Source organism: Lepus europaeus, chromosome 2 (genome assembly GCF_033115175.1).
Source record: "Lepus europaeus isolate LE1 chromosome 2, mLepTim1.pri, whole genome shotgun sequence".
Lineage (NCBI taxonomy): Eukaryota > Metazoa > Chordata > Mammalia > Lagomorpha > Leporidae > Lepus > Lepus europaeus.
Genome location: NC_084828.1, coordinates 54,761,123 through 54,774,992, shown reverse-complemented (window position 1 = coordinate 54,774,992; position 13,870 = coordinate 54,761,123). Strand labels below are relative to the sequence as shown.

Sequence of the window (13,870 nt, the reverse complement as noted above, 5' to 3'; positions counted from 1 at the left end):
CCTAAATTTGTGAGGAAAAAATAATCTTGTTCATGCCCTAGCTGAAGACAACTGACAACTAACAGCAGAAAAGCAGCCACATTACAGACATCTCAACTGGTTCAACTGACAGAATTATCACTGAAAAACAAGCACAGCAAATGGGTGGCCCAGGCATGGCTGCTGTGGGCATTTGGGGTGTAAACTAGTAGATGGAGGATACCTCTCTTTGACACTCTGCCTTTCAAATAAATGAAAATAAATAAACAAACATTTTTAAAACTCAAAAAAAAAAAAAAAAGACTGCATTGACATAGTTCAATTTCTAGGTCCCCTAGTACTTCAAGAATGGACTAAATGGCGTATCTTCACTTACAAAAAGGTCTTGAACTTGATGGAACTTATGTTGAGAAATAAAGTTTACAGTTTTATCATTTAATTTCATTTTCTATAAACAACTTGGAGTCTCCTCATACAACATGATGCCATAACTTCAGAAAAGGTACAAAAAGGCACATATTTAAGTCCCAGATCTTCCACTATCTGCATTTGTCAGATGGCTTCCTAAGCCTGCCTTCTCATCTCTAACAAGGCAATAACAATTCCCAAACTCCTATTCTCTTAGAGCTGTTGTTCAGATCTACACACACAAAGGGAAAGGCTCTATGTAAAATAATAGTATATTCTTGTATTTTCTAGCTAAAATTAGTAAATATCACAATTAGTTTTATAAACTACTTTAAAAGAACACAAAATACACACTACAGTATTCCCACTCAACTATGAAAAACTATGTCAGCTAAATGATAAAACAAATTCCTTTGGGGCTGAGCGGTTGTGGCATTGCAGGTAAAGCTGCCATCTGCAGTGCTGGCATCCCATATGGGTGCCGGTCTGAGTACTGCCTGCTCCACTTCTGATCTAGCTCTCAGCTATGACCTGGGAAAGCAGCAGAAGTTGGCCCAAGTACTTGGGCCCCCGTACCCGCGTGGGAGACCTGGAAAAAGCTCCTGGCTCCTGGCTTCAGATCAGCCCAGCTCTGGCCACTGCAGTCATGTTGGGAGTGAACCAACAGATGGAAGACCTCTCTCTCCCTCTATAACTCTGCCTTTCAAATGAATAACTAAATCTTTAAAAAAAACTGCTTTACCCTTCATGAAAAAGGATGGAGATTTGAAACAAATTATATAATCAGTCATTTCCCTGGCTCAGGTTAGGCAGATACTTAAAAATTGATATACATTATATTTTAGGATACAAGTTTATTCTAAGTGGCTTTTAACTTACTGCTCTTTTATTTCCATAAAAAACAATCTAATCTTATGAACCTAACGTTAAGGAATGCATTTGCTTTCCAATTGGGATTCTTAATAGCTCGGTGACTTCAAGTACTACTTCTTTTCAAATTGTAGACTTTAATCCCATTTTATTCTGCTACAGTATATAATTTCCCAGAATACCAAGTATTTAGATATTTTCATAAGATATCTTTACATATTATTCCTAAAAATAATGAAAAAATTAAAATATCTAAACAAGGCTCCACAATGTACAGTTCTGATTTTTAAAACTGTTGCAAATTTTTCTAAAATCATACACAGCAGCTTGAATGTAACCAGTATTCAATGAATGTGTACTGAACTATGAATACTTTTGCTACACTTTGATTTCTGATAAAAAGGAAGGCATTGTTTGGTTTATACTGAGTAGAATCTGCATTTCAGCATTATGCAGCAGAAATGCTTTCTCAAGCATATTTTATCAGTTCTTTCAGAAGAATCCTACCTATAAACTAGCTATAAATTGCAGCTCATCTGAGCACCTCACAATTACTTGACTTACCTCACTATATTTATGTAGGAAATGACCTTGTACCTCTGCAGTTGAATACATATAGAGGGAAATGAATTAAAATACGTTTATTTTTTAAAAATTTCAAGGTGAGGGACAGTGGAGAGAGGGCTTGTTTCCACCAGCCCACTCCTCAGATACCTGTATTGGCTGTGGGGTCAAAGCTAAGAATTCAATACAGGTCTCCCATGTGAGTGGCAGGAACCCAGTTGCTTAGCCATCACCTGCTGCCTTCCAGGGTACCCATTAGCATGAAGCTGGAATCAGGAGCCTAGCTGGCACTCTGACGTGGGACATGAATGTTCTAAATAGCATCTTAACTACTACACCAAATGCCTGCCCTGAGATACATTTATTTAATATGCAAAAACCATTTAGTAACTCTAACCTGTGCATTTAAAAACAACTACAAGTAAAAAAATCTTAGAAGTAGGGGCCAGTGCTGTGGGGTGGTAGGTTATGCCTCTGCCTGCTGTGCCAGTATCCCATCTGGGCTCTGGTTCATGTTCCAGCTGCTCCTCTTCTGATACAGATCTATGCTTATGGCCTGGGAAAGCAGTGGAAGGTGGCCCAAGTGCTTGGGCCCCTATATCCATGTGGGAGACCCAAAAGAAGCTCCTGGCTCAATTCAGTCCAGCTCTGGCTGTTGCAGCCATTTGGGGATTGAACCAGACAATAGAAGATCTTTATCTCTTTCTTTGCATTTATCTGTAACTCTGCCTCTCAAATAAATAAATAAAATCTTTTTTAAAAAAATTCTTTGAAGTGGGGGGGCTGACGCTGTGGCGCAGCGGGTTAAAGCCCTTGCCTGAAGCGCCGGCATCCCATATGGACGCTGGTTCTAGTCCATATGGGACTATACTATGCCTGGGTCTGGGTCCTGGTTTTGGCACCCGATTCCAGCTTCTTGCTAATGCAGACTCTGGGAGCTCCCTGCTGCCCATGTGGGAGACCTAGATTGAGTTCCTTGTTCCCAGTTTTGTGCTGGCTCAACTCCAGTCATTGCAGGCAGTTGAGAAGTGAACCAGCAGATGGGAGCTCCAGCAGTTTCTCCACCTCTCAAAAAAAAGGGGGGTGGGTGGGAGGTAGAGATATAATTTTAACAAGTTCAACTGCCTAATCGCTCATATAAAGAGTAAAGAGTCCCCATTCTATAACCATCTGCTCACCAAGCAGTCTAAGAGAACAGGATTTACGGAACCTATGACTCTCAGCCCCAAGGTCTTTGTTGACTATTCAAATTCACTTCTAGGGAACTGGTGAAGTGAATGAGGCTGAGAGCAAAATTAGAAAAGAACAGAGGAAGAACAGAAATCACAGCAGAATACCTCAAGGTTCCTCTATTTATAAAAATAAGACACGAACAAAAATGAGAAGTCATATCAAAGACACAGGAACCCTAAAAGCTACCTTCCAGTAACCATTCACTCTGCCCCTGTGAACCACACTCTTGCTCATGATCCTCCTAACTTAAGAACTCCCCAAACATATTTTAATTCTAGAAGCATTTCCCCTCAGGCCCCTCAGCCAGCTGATTGCAGCCAGTTTATGATACAACAACTTACCCAAAATAGCACGCTTCAAGTTACAAACAGCTGGGTCACTTTCTGAAAAGTTTTGCAATGTCTACATCATGGATTTCTTTTAAAGGTTCCTATAACTGGTTGAAAAGCTTCCTATTGTTTTTCCAGATGTATTTTTCTGCAGCTTCTCTTCTGCTAGCTGTAGTTACTCTCCAAACAAATCACTAGTTTTCTTGCTTGTCCCATCACTCCATGCCGAGGTCTTTCCCCTCTTTGCACTATCTAATATGTTAGCCCTTAGCTGAACGTGGATACTCAACATCTGAAATGTGGCTAGACCAAATTGAGATGTAAGGTCAATGTAAAATGTTCATCAGACTTCGAAAACTTTGTACAAAAAAAAAAAAAGATTCAAAATTATCTGTTTTAAAAATAGTGAATAAATGCCGAAATAATGGGTTGGATAAATTCAATAAATAGATCATTAAAATTATTTTTAACATCCTCTTTGGAGTCCTTACTGTGACTACTAAAAAAATTAAATTACACACGTGGCTCCCTTCTTTTAGCCAGCACAGGTCCAAGTCCTATTCATTCCTCAAGGCCTATTTCAAGCATCAATGCTTTCACGATGCCTTCCCCAATGACTCCAGCTAGAAGTGGTTTCTGCCACACACATAACCTCCTAAAAGTCACACTCCAACAGAATAAGATTAATTTTACCTTGCAACTACGTCCCTTAACTCTATAGGCAAATAGAAAAAATAACATCTAGGTCATCGTAAGTTCTCCTCCTAACTTTGCAGAGTACATGCACTAAGATAATATTTGATGTCTCTAAATGAAAGTTGAATTTTTCAATTACTACATAATCCTTCAATGATTTCCATTCCCTTCCCCAAAAGACAAAAGTTGAAGACTAAGAGTGTCTTGTATTATTTTTAGGTAAGCAGAGTGCCAGTGAGCTGTACACTTATATAATACACAAGCAAATCCCAAACTAATACACTTACATCAGCTACAAAAACTATAGAAGCCTCGAAACTTCCTTTTTAAAAACATAGGATGTTTATTATTCCTAATGGTGTACTGTGAAGATCAACTATTTCAAAAATAGGAGCACTTCTCCGAGATTACTGGGTGAGTAAAGTTGTCCTCCCCACTACCTCAAAACAAATCAGGTATGCATGCAAAGGCTTGGGATCACAAGAGCGAAGTCCCACACTGCATCCTAAGCTTAGAAATCGAGCTGTGAGAAGAGGGGGTAGGAAAATACAACTTCTGTGAAAGAGACGAACACGGAAACTGTTGGGATCGAAACGAGATTTTTTTAAAAAAGGAAAAAATAACTCAATTACGTGGAAAGGATCCACTAGGGGTGTGTCTTTCAACCTCTGAACCCTCAGGCAAAGGTCGTGCTGATAATTTCAAAGCATCTCTTCTTCAAATGGTATTCTAGTGCCTCAGATCTACATCCAAAAAAACTTCCTTCTTAAACAGCCTCCTGCAACTTCCCTACCAACCTCTGGCCAACCCAGCCCTAGAACCACCCTCTCTAGCAAAATCTGGAGACCGGAGGACGAAGTGAGAGGCCTGGCACCTGGACGACACCCTTCGCTCTTCCAGTCCTGCTCCAGCCCCTTGGCAGGACCTGACGGAGGGGACCCGGCAGGCAGAGGGGGCGGGGCAGAGCACCGGACTTGGCCGACGATGGCTTTTCTCTTTAAACGTCGGCGCCAGCTGGTGTCTCAGGGACGGGCAGGATAGTGAGAAGGAAGAATAAAGGGCCAGTGGGCATTAGCCCCCGGCTTTCACTCACCAGCCGTCGCCACTTGACGTTGGTAGTGCCAGGACTTCTTCTCCTTCCGCCATTGCTGTTGACGTCCACGTCACTTTGCCGAAAAGTGGAACCGGCGCCGAGACAGACTCTGACACCCAGTGTCGTAAAAGGTCTTCCGAAGTCCCGGACTGAGCTGCTCCAACGGGAAAGAAAGGAGGAGGGGGCAGGGAGGGCACAAACTGAACGTCACGACGTCCCGAAGGCGAAAGGCAGCGTGGGACGCTTGGGGGAGGAGACTTAATGAAGGAAGTTGCCCCACTAAAGACTACATATCCCATGATGCCGCGGAGTCCCCGGGCCGGACGGAGTGGGCGGGGTATGTGGGGACGCGCATCCTGGTAGGAGGCCCCAAGTGTCTGGAGCGTTGGTTTTTGGCGGCCGGTTAGCGTCTGTGTTCCAATTTGGCGTTGAACTTAAAGTTAGGACCGTCAGTGGAGAGAAGAGGGCGGATGGGAATTCATGCAGGGAATGTGGACGTAGGAAGAGAGTAACGTTTCTGTCGATCTCCTGTAGCAGCTAGATTTGAGGAAAGCGTGGGAAGTCTATGGAGCCCATTCAGTAATATGCATGGAGGCCGGCATACTTCATTTCTGCATATTTGAGTTATAAATCAAGCTGAGTAAAGGAAATATGTGTTAGCCTCCTATCTTAAATAGAACTTCCTAACAGCATGGGAGGTCAAATTCAAATTTAGAATTCCAGAACTGGAATTCATTACAGGGAAAGCTGTCAAGATCCTTTGCTTTTGCACCCCGCGTGCGTGGACGCGTTCAGAGTCAGCCCCTGTATCCATGCTCTCTCCACACCACCAGTACCCTTCGGACACAGACCCCTGGGCTTCCCTCTGCCACCTGAGGGCTTTGAGTGGGTACATGCTCAGGTGGATGGACCCAAAGAAATGTTTTTGCAAGCCTAGGTAACACCACCGATGAAGTAGAACTACATGCAACAACATAGATAAATCTGAAAAATATTAGATGAGCAAAACATTGGCAATGGATAGGTAAAGTATGATGTCATTTAAATTTGGTGTTAAAAACAGGCAAGATAATATTTTATGAATAGATAGGTATGTGCTAAAAAATGCAGGGGGGGGGGGTAATGTATAGAAAAATTGGAATGGTAGTTACCGTGGGAGAAAGGAGGAACTCCTCAATTAAAATTTTAATATTTGATTTCTTGAGAGCTGAGAAGTAGCTACTTGGGTATCCATTATTCTTTATAGAATATAATATGTTTCCTAATTTTAAAAACTTTTGTATTAAAATAACAGCTATCTCATTTACAAGCAAAAACATGTTCTCTTTTCCCAAAGGGCAGATAATACGCTGATAAAGCTGCATGTTACTGCACCTAGATCCAAGCCCAGGATTTCTATGTGATGTCCAGTGTTTCATTGAGGAAAATTTCTTTTAACATCAATGAGGCTTTTGCTGCCTGCTATCAGAAAGAATAAAAGGTATGAATCTAAGTCAGATTACCATCTTAATATGCAGGACCTCTGCTGGATCCCCCCAGTTGTCACCAGAGAGTTTTCAGAGGCTTTACTAAAATTCTTTTTTTAAGATCTTATTTATTTATTTGAGAGGTAGAGTTACAGAGAGAGAGGGAGAGATGGAGAGACATCCATTTGCTGGTTCCCTCCCCAAGTGGCCACAAATCAGAGCTGGGCCTATCCGAAGCCAGGACCAAGGAGCTTCCAGGTCTCCCACATGTGTGCAGGGCCCCAGCACTTGGACCATCTTCTGAAGCTTTCCAAGGCCACAGCTGGATCAGAATTGGAGCAGCTGGGACATGAACTGCCACCCATAGGGGATGCTGGTGCTGTAGGTGGAGGCTTAACTTACTATGCCACAGCAAAAGCTCTCGCTAAAATGGCTTTAAAAACCATCCAGTCAGTGATGAGACAAGAAATTGTTCACTGGTTAAAGTAATTCTACTCAGTTATTCATCTTGAATGTAATTAAATTAGTGACTGCTTTGTAGTCTGTGATGAAATTCCATTAAAAACTTATCATTTTATATTTTCAAGCAGTTCTTCATTCTGTAAAGGTGAAGTTGAAATTTCTGACTTCTGTTACCCTTAACAGGATCAGAATGAGCTTCATGGACATGCTTCCTCTGCAGTAACACAAGACCCTTACGCTTGGTTAATGCTCTCCTGTTGCCATCTTGAAATTCTTAATGATTTTGGAACAAGAGGCCCCTTGTTCTCATTTTGCACTAGGTCTCACAAATTAGTTGGACATTCCTAGATAGGTCAGCGTCATATTGATACAAAACCCATTTGGGACAAGATTTCAATTGAAATTGTTTGATGGCTTTTTTTCTTCTGGCATGTTTGTATCATTTATTGTTTACTCGTAAACCTTTTCTAAGTTCTATTGAGTATTCATTTTGGAAATCATAATATTAATGACCATGATGATATTATCTCCTTCAGTGATAAATTCAGGACTCTGACTGTGAGGTAAGGTTCTTGAAACTTGGAATGCCTTTGATTTCTCTTCCTTGAACAGGTCCCACTGGTGTTTGCTTGGGTTTGGGTTGTTAATATTCAGCTTTCAGTGGTAGGTAAGTCTTCTTCCTATAAACGCTTTCTCCTCATCTGCTCTGTGTCAGCATCAACCATACCTACCCCTCACCTCGTCATTTGAAAGAACAAAAACCACACTGAGTTTTTGATATCTAAGATGCTGGATTAGGACAGATCTCTTCTGGTTGTTGGGTTTTCTAATCAAAAGCCCTTCCTTTTGTACTGTATCTGGTCTGTCCATATTTCCCCAACATGTCTCACTGCCTGAGATGACAAGTATCATGTTATGTTCACAGAATATTTTATAGCTGGCTACAACTTTAATGGTTGTAACTTTGTGAGTGTTTTGTGCTTTTGAAACATCTCAAGGCCCTGACATTGAGTAAACTTGGGTTGTTGTGTGCATGAGATTGCAAATAGAAGTTAAATTCTAGTAGTGGACCACTACTTAAAATGAAAACAGTTTTCAGAGCTAAAGAAGATTCCATTATGAAATCATCTGTTTGTATTTTTTAAAAAAGATTTATTTATTTATTTGAAAGGCAGAGTTACGGAGAGAGAGAGAGAGAGAGAGAGAGGAGCTGGGCTGATCTGAAGCCAGGGGCCAGGAGCTTCTTCCGGGTCTCCCAGGAGGGTACGGGGGCCCAAATACCTGGGCCATCTTCCACTGCTTTCTCAGGCCATACAGAGAGCTGGATTGGAAGAGGAGCATCTGGGACTTGAATTGGCACCCATAGGGGATGACAGCACTGCAGGCAGTGGCTTTATCTGCTTTGCCACAGCACTGGCCCCATCTGCTTGTATTTTCTTATTATTCTCTCCTAATTTTAATATTTCAATGATACTAGGTATTTTTCCACTTTCTTTTTTTAAAAAAGATTTATTTATTTATTTGAAAGTCAAAGTTACACAGAGAGAGGAAGGGGTCTTCCATCCAATGGTTCACTTCCCAATTGGCTGCAACAGCCAGAGCTGTGCCAATCCGAAGCCAGGGGCCAGGAGCTTCTTCCGGGTCTCCCACATGGGTGCAGGGGCTCAAGCACTTTGGCCATCTTGTACCACTTTCCCGGGCCATAGCAGAGAGCTGGATCGGAAGTGTAGCAGCCGGGTCTCGAACCGGCACCGATATGGGATGCTGGCGCTTCAGGCCAGGGTGTTAACCCACTGCACCACAGCGCCGGTCCTTTTTTTCACTTTCTTATTACCCCTCTAGAGCAGAGGGAATTAGGATCTCTGTTTTTATAGAGCTCATTCTATGCTAAGGTGATAGTGGTAATCCTTTGGGCTATCCACAATGGAGCATTCTAAGATGTGTCTCTAAGAAAGGGCCATTCAGTCACCACATCATCCATGAGGAGCATCACCTAACTACATTAGGGTATTTAATTGTAGTTTCCACATCCGAATGGGAGGGTATGGTATTACTTCATACTATCTTTGGATGAAATAAAATATCATTTTTTATAAAGGAAAAATGTGTGTTTTAAAGAATTTTATTCTTTTATTTGCGGCAGAATTACACACAGAGAGAGGGAGAGATAGATAGGTTTTCGATCCACTGGTTCACTTCCCCAATGGCCAGACCTGGGCCTATCCGAAGCCAGGAGCCAGGAGCTTCTTCTAGGTCTCCCACGTGGGTGCAGGGGCCCAATCACTTGGGCCATCTTCCACTGCTTTTCCAGGCTTTAAGCAGAGAGCTGGATTGGAAGAGGAGCAGCCGGGACATGAACCAGGGCCCATACGGGCTGTTAGTGTCACAGGCTCAGCCTATCACACCACAGTGCCAGTCCCTAGTGTATGTGTGTGGGTGTTTTTTTTTAAAGATTTATTTCAATTTTTTGAAAGAGTTATGGGGGTGGGGGGAGGTGGAGACCTAGAGGAAGATTTTCCATCTGCTGATTCACTCACTAAATAACTGCAATGGCTGGGTTGGGCCAGGCCAAATCCAGGAGCTAGGAGCTTTATCAGTCTCCCACATGGGGTAGGTTCCCAAGCTCTTGGGTCATCTTCTACTGCTTTCCCAGGCACATAAGCTGGGTTCTACATTGGAAGTGAAACAGCCAGGACTCCAGCCAGCATTCACATGGTGTCGGAGGCCACCCGACAAACCACACGGAGACACGCAGCACTCAGTCAATTTATCACCACGTTTATTGCCTCATCGCGTTCCAAGCCAAAGTAGGGGGCCCGGTGATGAGGGACTGGAGGCAGTCTCCCTAAGGAAACCCTTCAGACTCCAGCCCCGAGCACACAGAAAGACAAGGATATATACCCCAGACCCCATACAGATAACATTCATTGTGTGCAATCATGCATAGCACAGGAACAGAGCAAGTTTACAAAGTAGCAATGATCAGGGTACAAGCTCTGCAGATAGAGCAAAGAACATCATAAACCTTCATCAGAAGTCACATCCTGCCTGCAGGAATATGGGACGAAAAGTCTTAAAAACAGGATTAGATAAGGGACAGCCTCAGCCTGCTGCATCTCATGTCGGGCCAGGGCCACTGGCCCCGACAACATGGGATGCCAGTTCTACAGACAGTGGTTTAACCTGCTGCATCATTGCGCCAGCCCCAGTGTCTTGGTTTTATAGGAAATTATAAATATCATAAAAATGTTTTTCCTCTGGGTGTTCTTTTCCATATAAGTCTGTGATTTGTATTATATTATGTATACTTTGTGCTATGGCCATGACACAGTAGATTCTCATTAAACATTTGTTAAATAATCTAAGGGATTTTGGGGAAATTTTTTTGGAATAGATTAAATTACTCACCTGTATAAAAGGACTTCTTAGAATTAGGGACAGGTAAGAATTATGAACTCATCTGTGCTCTGTGCTTATAGCTGTTTTATTGGTATAGTAGACATTTTTGATTGTGCATGTATGGGGGGGAGGGAGAGGGAGAGAGAGAGAAAGGGAGCAAGAAAGGATCATTGCTCTTGATCATTTATTCCATATTCATGTAACCTGTTTTTTTTTTATTTTGTGCAATCTTAGGTAAACATGAAGATCTAATAAGACATTTTTAAGATATATTAATCAATGCATAGCAAATTACCCCAAAACTCATTGTCTTAAAAACAATAAACACTTATTATCTTACCATTTACAGGCATCAGAATTTGAAAGCAGTTTAGCTAGGTGTTCTGGCTCAGGGTCTCTTAAGGTCACAGTGAAGATACTGGCCAGGGTTACAAACATACAATCATTTGAAGGTTTCTGTTACACTGGAGGATCCATTCTCATGGAGGCTCACTCACATACCTGACAAGTTGGTGTTTGCTGTTGGCAGGAGGCCTCAGCTCCTCTCCATTTGGTCTTTTCCAGGCTGCTTGGATATCTTTCTGATAAGGCAGCTATCTTCCCCATAGTTAGAGTTTAGTAGAGATTAAGATAGAAGCCATACTCAGTGGATTAAGCCACTTTTAGGATGCCTGCATCCCATAGTGGAGTGCCTAGTTCAAGTCCTACCTATTCCATTACCAATTCAGTTCCCTACTAATGTACCTGGGAGGCAGTATATGGTGACTCAAGTACTTGGGTCCCTGCCACCCATGTGGGAGATCTGGAGCTTGGCTTTGGCCTGGTCCAGCCCTGCCTGTTGTGTGCATTTGGGAAGTGGACCAGCAGAAGGAAGATTGATATTTGTTCTCTCTGTCTCTGTCTCTCTCTCCCCCATCCCTCCCCCCCTTTCAAATAAATAAATCTTAAACAAAAACAGAAGCCACACTATTTCTTATGACCTAGCTCATGAATCTCATTCCATCATTTCTGTAATATCCTGTTGGTCAACTCTATTCAGTGTGGGAGAGAACTATTCAAAGGCTTGAGTACCCAAAGGCAAAAATCACTGGGGGCCATCTAAATCTGGCTGCCGCATGAAGAAATATTGAATTCAGGATATTCACCATTGTCCTGTTACACTTGCCCCTGAGATTCCTGCTCATACCATGTCAGCTTTGCTTTCATTCCACCTCTTCTGAACTTACACAGTAGTATTAGCCAGTACTTTCATCTGCACAACAAATCATGCATCTTGTATTCTTTGACCATGAGAATGACAGCCATTTTTAAGTTTTTTTTGCAGACTCCATCATATATACAGCTGAAAGTCTAGATGATACCCCAAAATTCTTGTTAAATAACATTCTGATTTTTGTTCCTGCAGGTATCATGTGAAAGTTTTAGAATTATAAATTTTCCCAGAAATTTTCCTTTTCATCTTACAGGAACAAATGTTTTCACAACTATAAAAATTACTTCAATTGTTTGTAACTTTAAAATCCCTTCAGGAGCTGTAGTCCAAAAATATTTGAACTACGGAAGCCTAACATTTAGTTTAATGATGAACAAAACCAAGTTAATTCCCATTCACAGATGACAAGTGAATAGTTGGCAGCAACTTTAACATCTGCTTTTAATTCATTTAAAAGTGTTGAGCAAACAGTGATTTTTTAAAAAGCTGGAAACTGTATTTGTACATTATCCATCTAGTGGTTGTTTTCGCTAATTGAATATGAGTCTTAATAGGTTATGTAGATGGACGGAAACGTGGTTCAAACAGTAGTGGTCACAGCAGGACCAGAGCCCTCAGAGGGAAAATCTGGTATGGGGAAAGGTTTAATGGAAATGTAGTATATTAGTCAGCAGGAAACAGGGCCATAGACCAGAAAATGGATTAGGCATAAGGAAACAAATCCTGTTGAATTCCAATTCCAATTTTCTGGTTATATCTTTTTTTTTTAAAGATTTATTTATTTATTTGAAAGTCAGAGTTACACAGAGAGAGGAGAGGCAGAGAGAGAGAGAGAGAGAGAGAGAGAGAGAGAGAGAGAGAGGTCTTCCATTCACTGGTTCATTCCCTGGTTGGCCACAACAGCCGCAGCTGAGCTGATCCAAAGCCAGGAGCCAGGATCCTCTTCCGGGTCTCCCGCGTGGATGCAGGGGCCCAAGGACTTGGGCCATCTTCTACTGCTTTCCCAGGATACAGCAGAGAGCTGGATCGGAAGTGCAGCAGCTGGGACTAGAACCAGCACCCATATGGGATGCTGGCGTGTCAGGCCAGGGCGTTAACCCACTGCGCCACAGCACTGGCCCCTCTGGTTATTTCTGTAAGAAGGTAGCTAGCAGGGCCAGCACTGTGGCATAGTGGGTAAAGCTGCTGCCTGTGTCACCAGAATCCCATATGAGCATGGATTTGAGTCCCAGCTGCTCCACTTCTTTTATTTTTTTTTTTAAGGTTTATTTAATTATTTCAAAGGCAGAGGCAGAGAGAGAGAGAGAGAGTGAGAGCGCTTCGATCTGCTGGTTCACTCCCCAGATGGCTGCAACGGCCGGAGCTATGCCGATCTGAAGCCAAGAGCCAGAACCTTTTTCCAGGTCTCCCACATGGCTTCAGGGAGCCAAGGACTTGGGCCATCTTCCACTGTTTTCCCAAGACATAGCAGAGAGCTGGATCCAAAGTGGAGCAGCAGGGACTCAAACCGGTGCCCATATAGGATGCTCGCACTGCAGGTGGCGGCTTTACCCACTATGCTACGGCGCTGGCCCCTGCTCTACTTCTGATCCAGCTCCTTGCTAATGAGCTTGGAAAAGCAGCGGATGATGGCCCAAGTCCTTGGGCGCCTGCACCCATATTTGAGACCTGGATGAATCTCCTGGCTCCTGGTTTCTGCCTGGCCCAGTCCTAGCAGTTGCAGTCATTTAAGGAGTGATCCAACAGATGGAAGATTCTCTCTCTCAATCTGTCTTTTTCTCTGTAACTCACCTTAAAAAAAAATAAATCTTACACCACTGTGTTGGGGGAGTGAATTGGTACAGCATTATTAAGATGCAAATTTGGAAATATTTATCAGCATTTTAAATGTGCTTCACCTTTGAGACATTCTCTTTAGGAATTTATCTTACAGAAATATTTGCATGATTGAGGAAGAATGTATATATAAGGATGCTCATTGATGTTTTGTTTGATTTGTAGTGACAGAGGATGAGAGTCAGCATTGTCCATAATCTAACGGTTCATCTGTGTGATGAAATACTATGTCAATGCGAATATAGAATGAGGTAAAGCTATATATACTGACACAGAAAGATGTTTATGATATACTAAATTAAAATAGCAAATTGCATAACAG

General features: G+C 42.3%; 1 protein-coding gene across 2 annotated transcripts in view; it reads right to left on the bottom strand.

The window, feature by feature from the left end:
* The window catches only part of TBC1D23 (TBC1 domain family member 23), a 78,229-nt gene extending 72,884 nt beyond the window's left edge, over window positions 1-5,345 (bottom strand). Inside the window, exon 1 of one of the 2 annotated variants that reach the window (XM_062206919.1) lies at window positions 5,173-5,345. In XM_062206919.1, the coding sequence (XP_062062903.1) occupies window positions 5,173-5,225 (53 nt within the window). In that variant the 5' untranslated portion in view covers window positions 5,226-5,345. The remainder of the gene's footprint in view (window positions 1-5,172) is intronic. The other variant, XM_062206915.1, reaches the window with a different exon arrangement.
* Window positions 5,346-13,870: the final 8,525 nt, after the last annotated feature.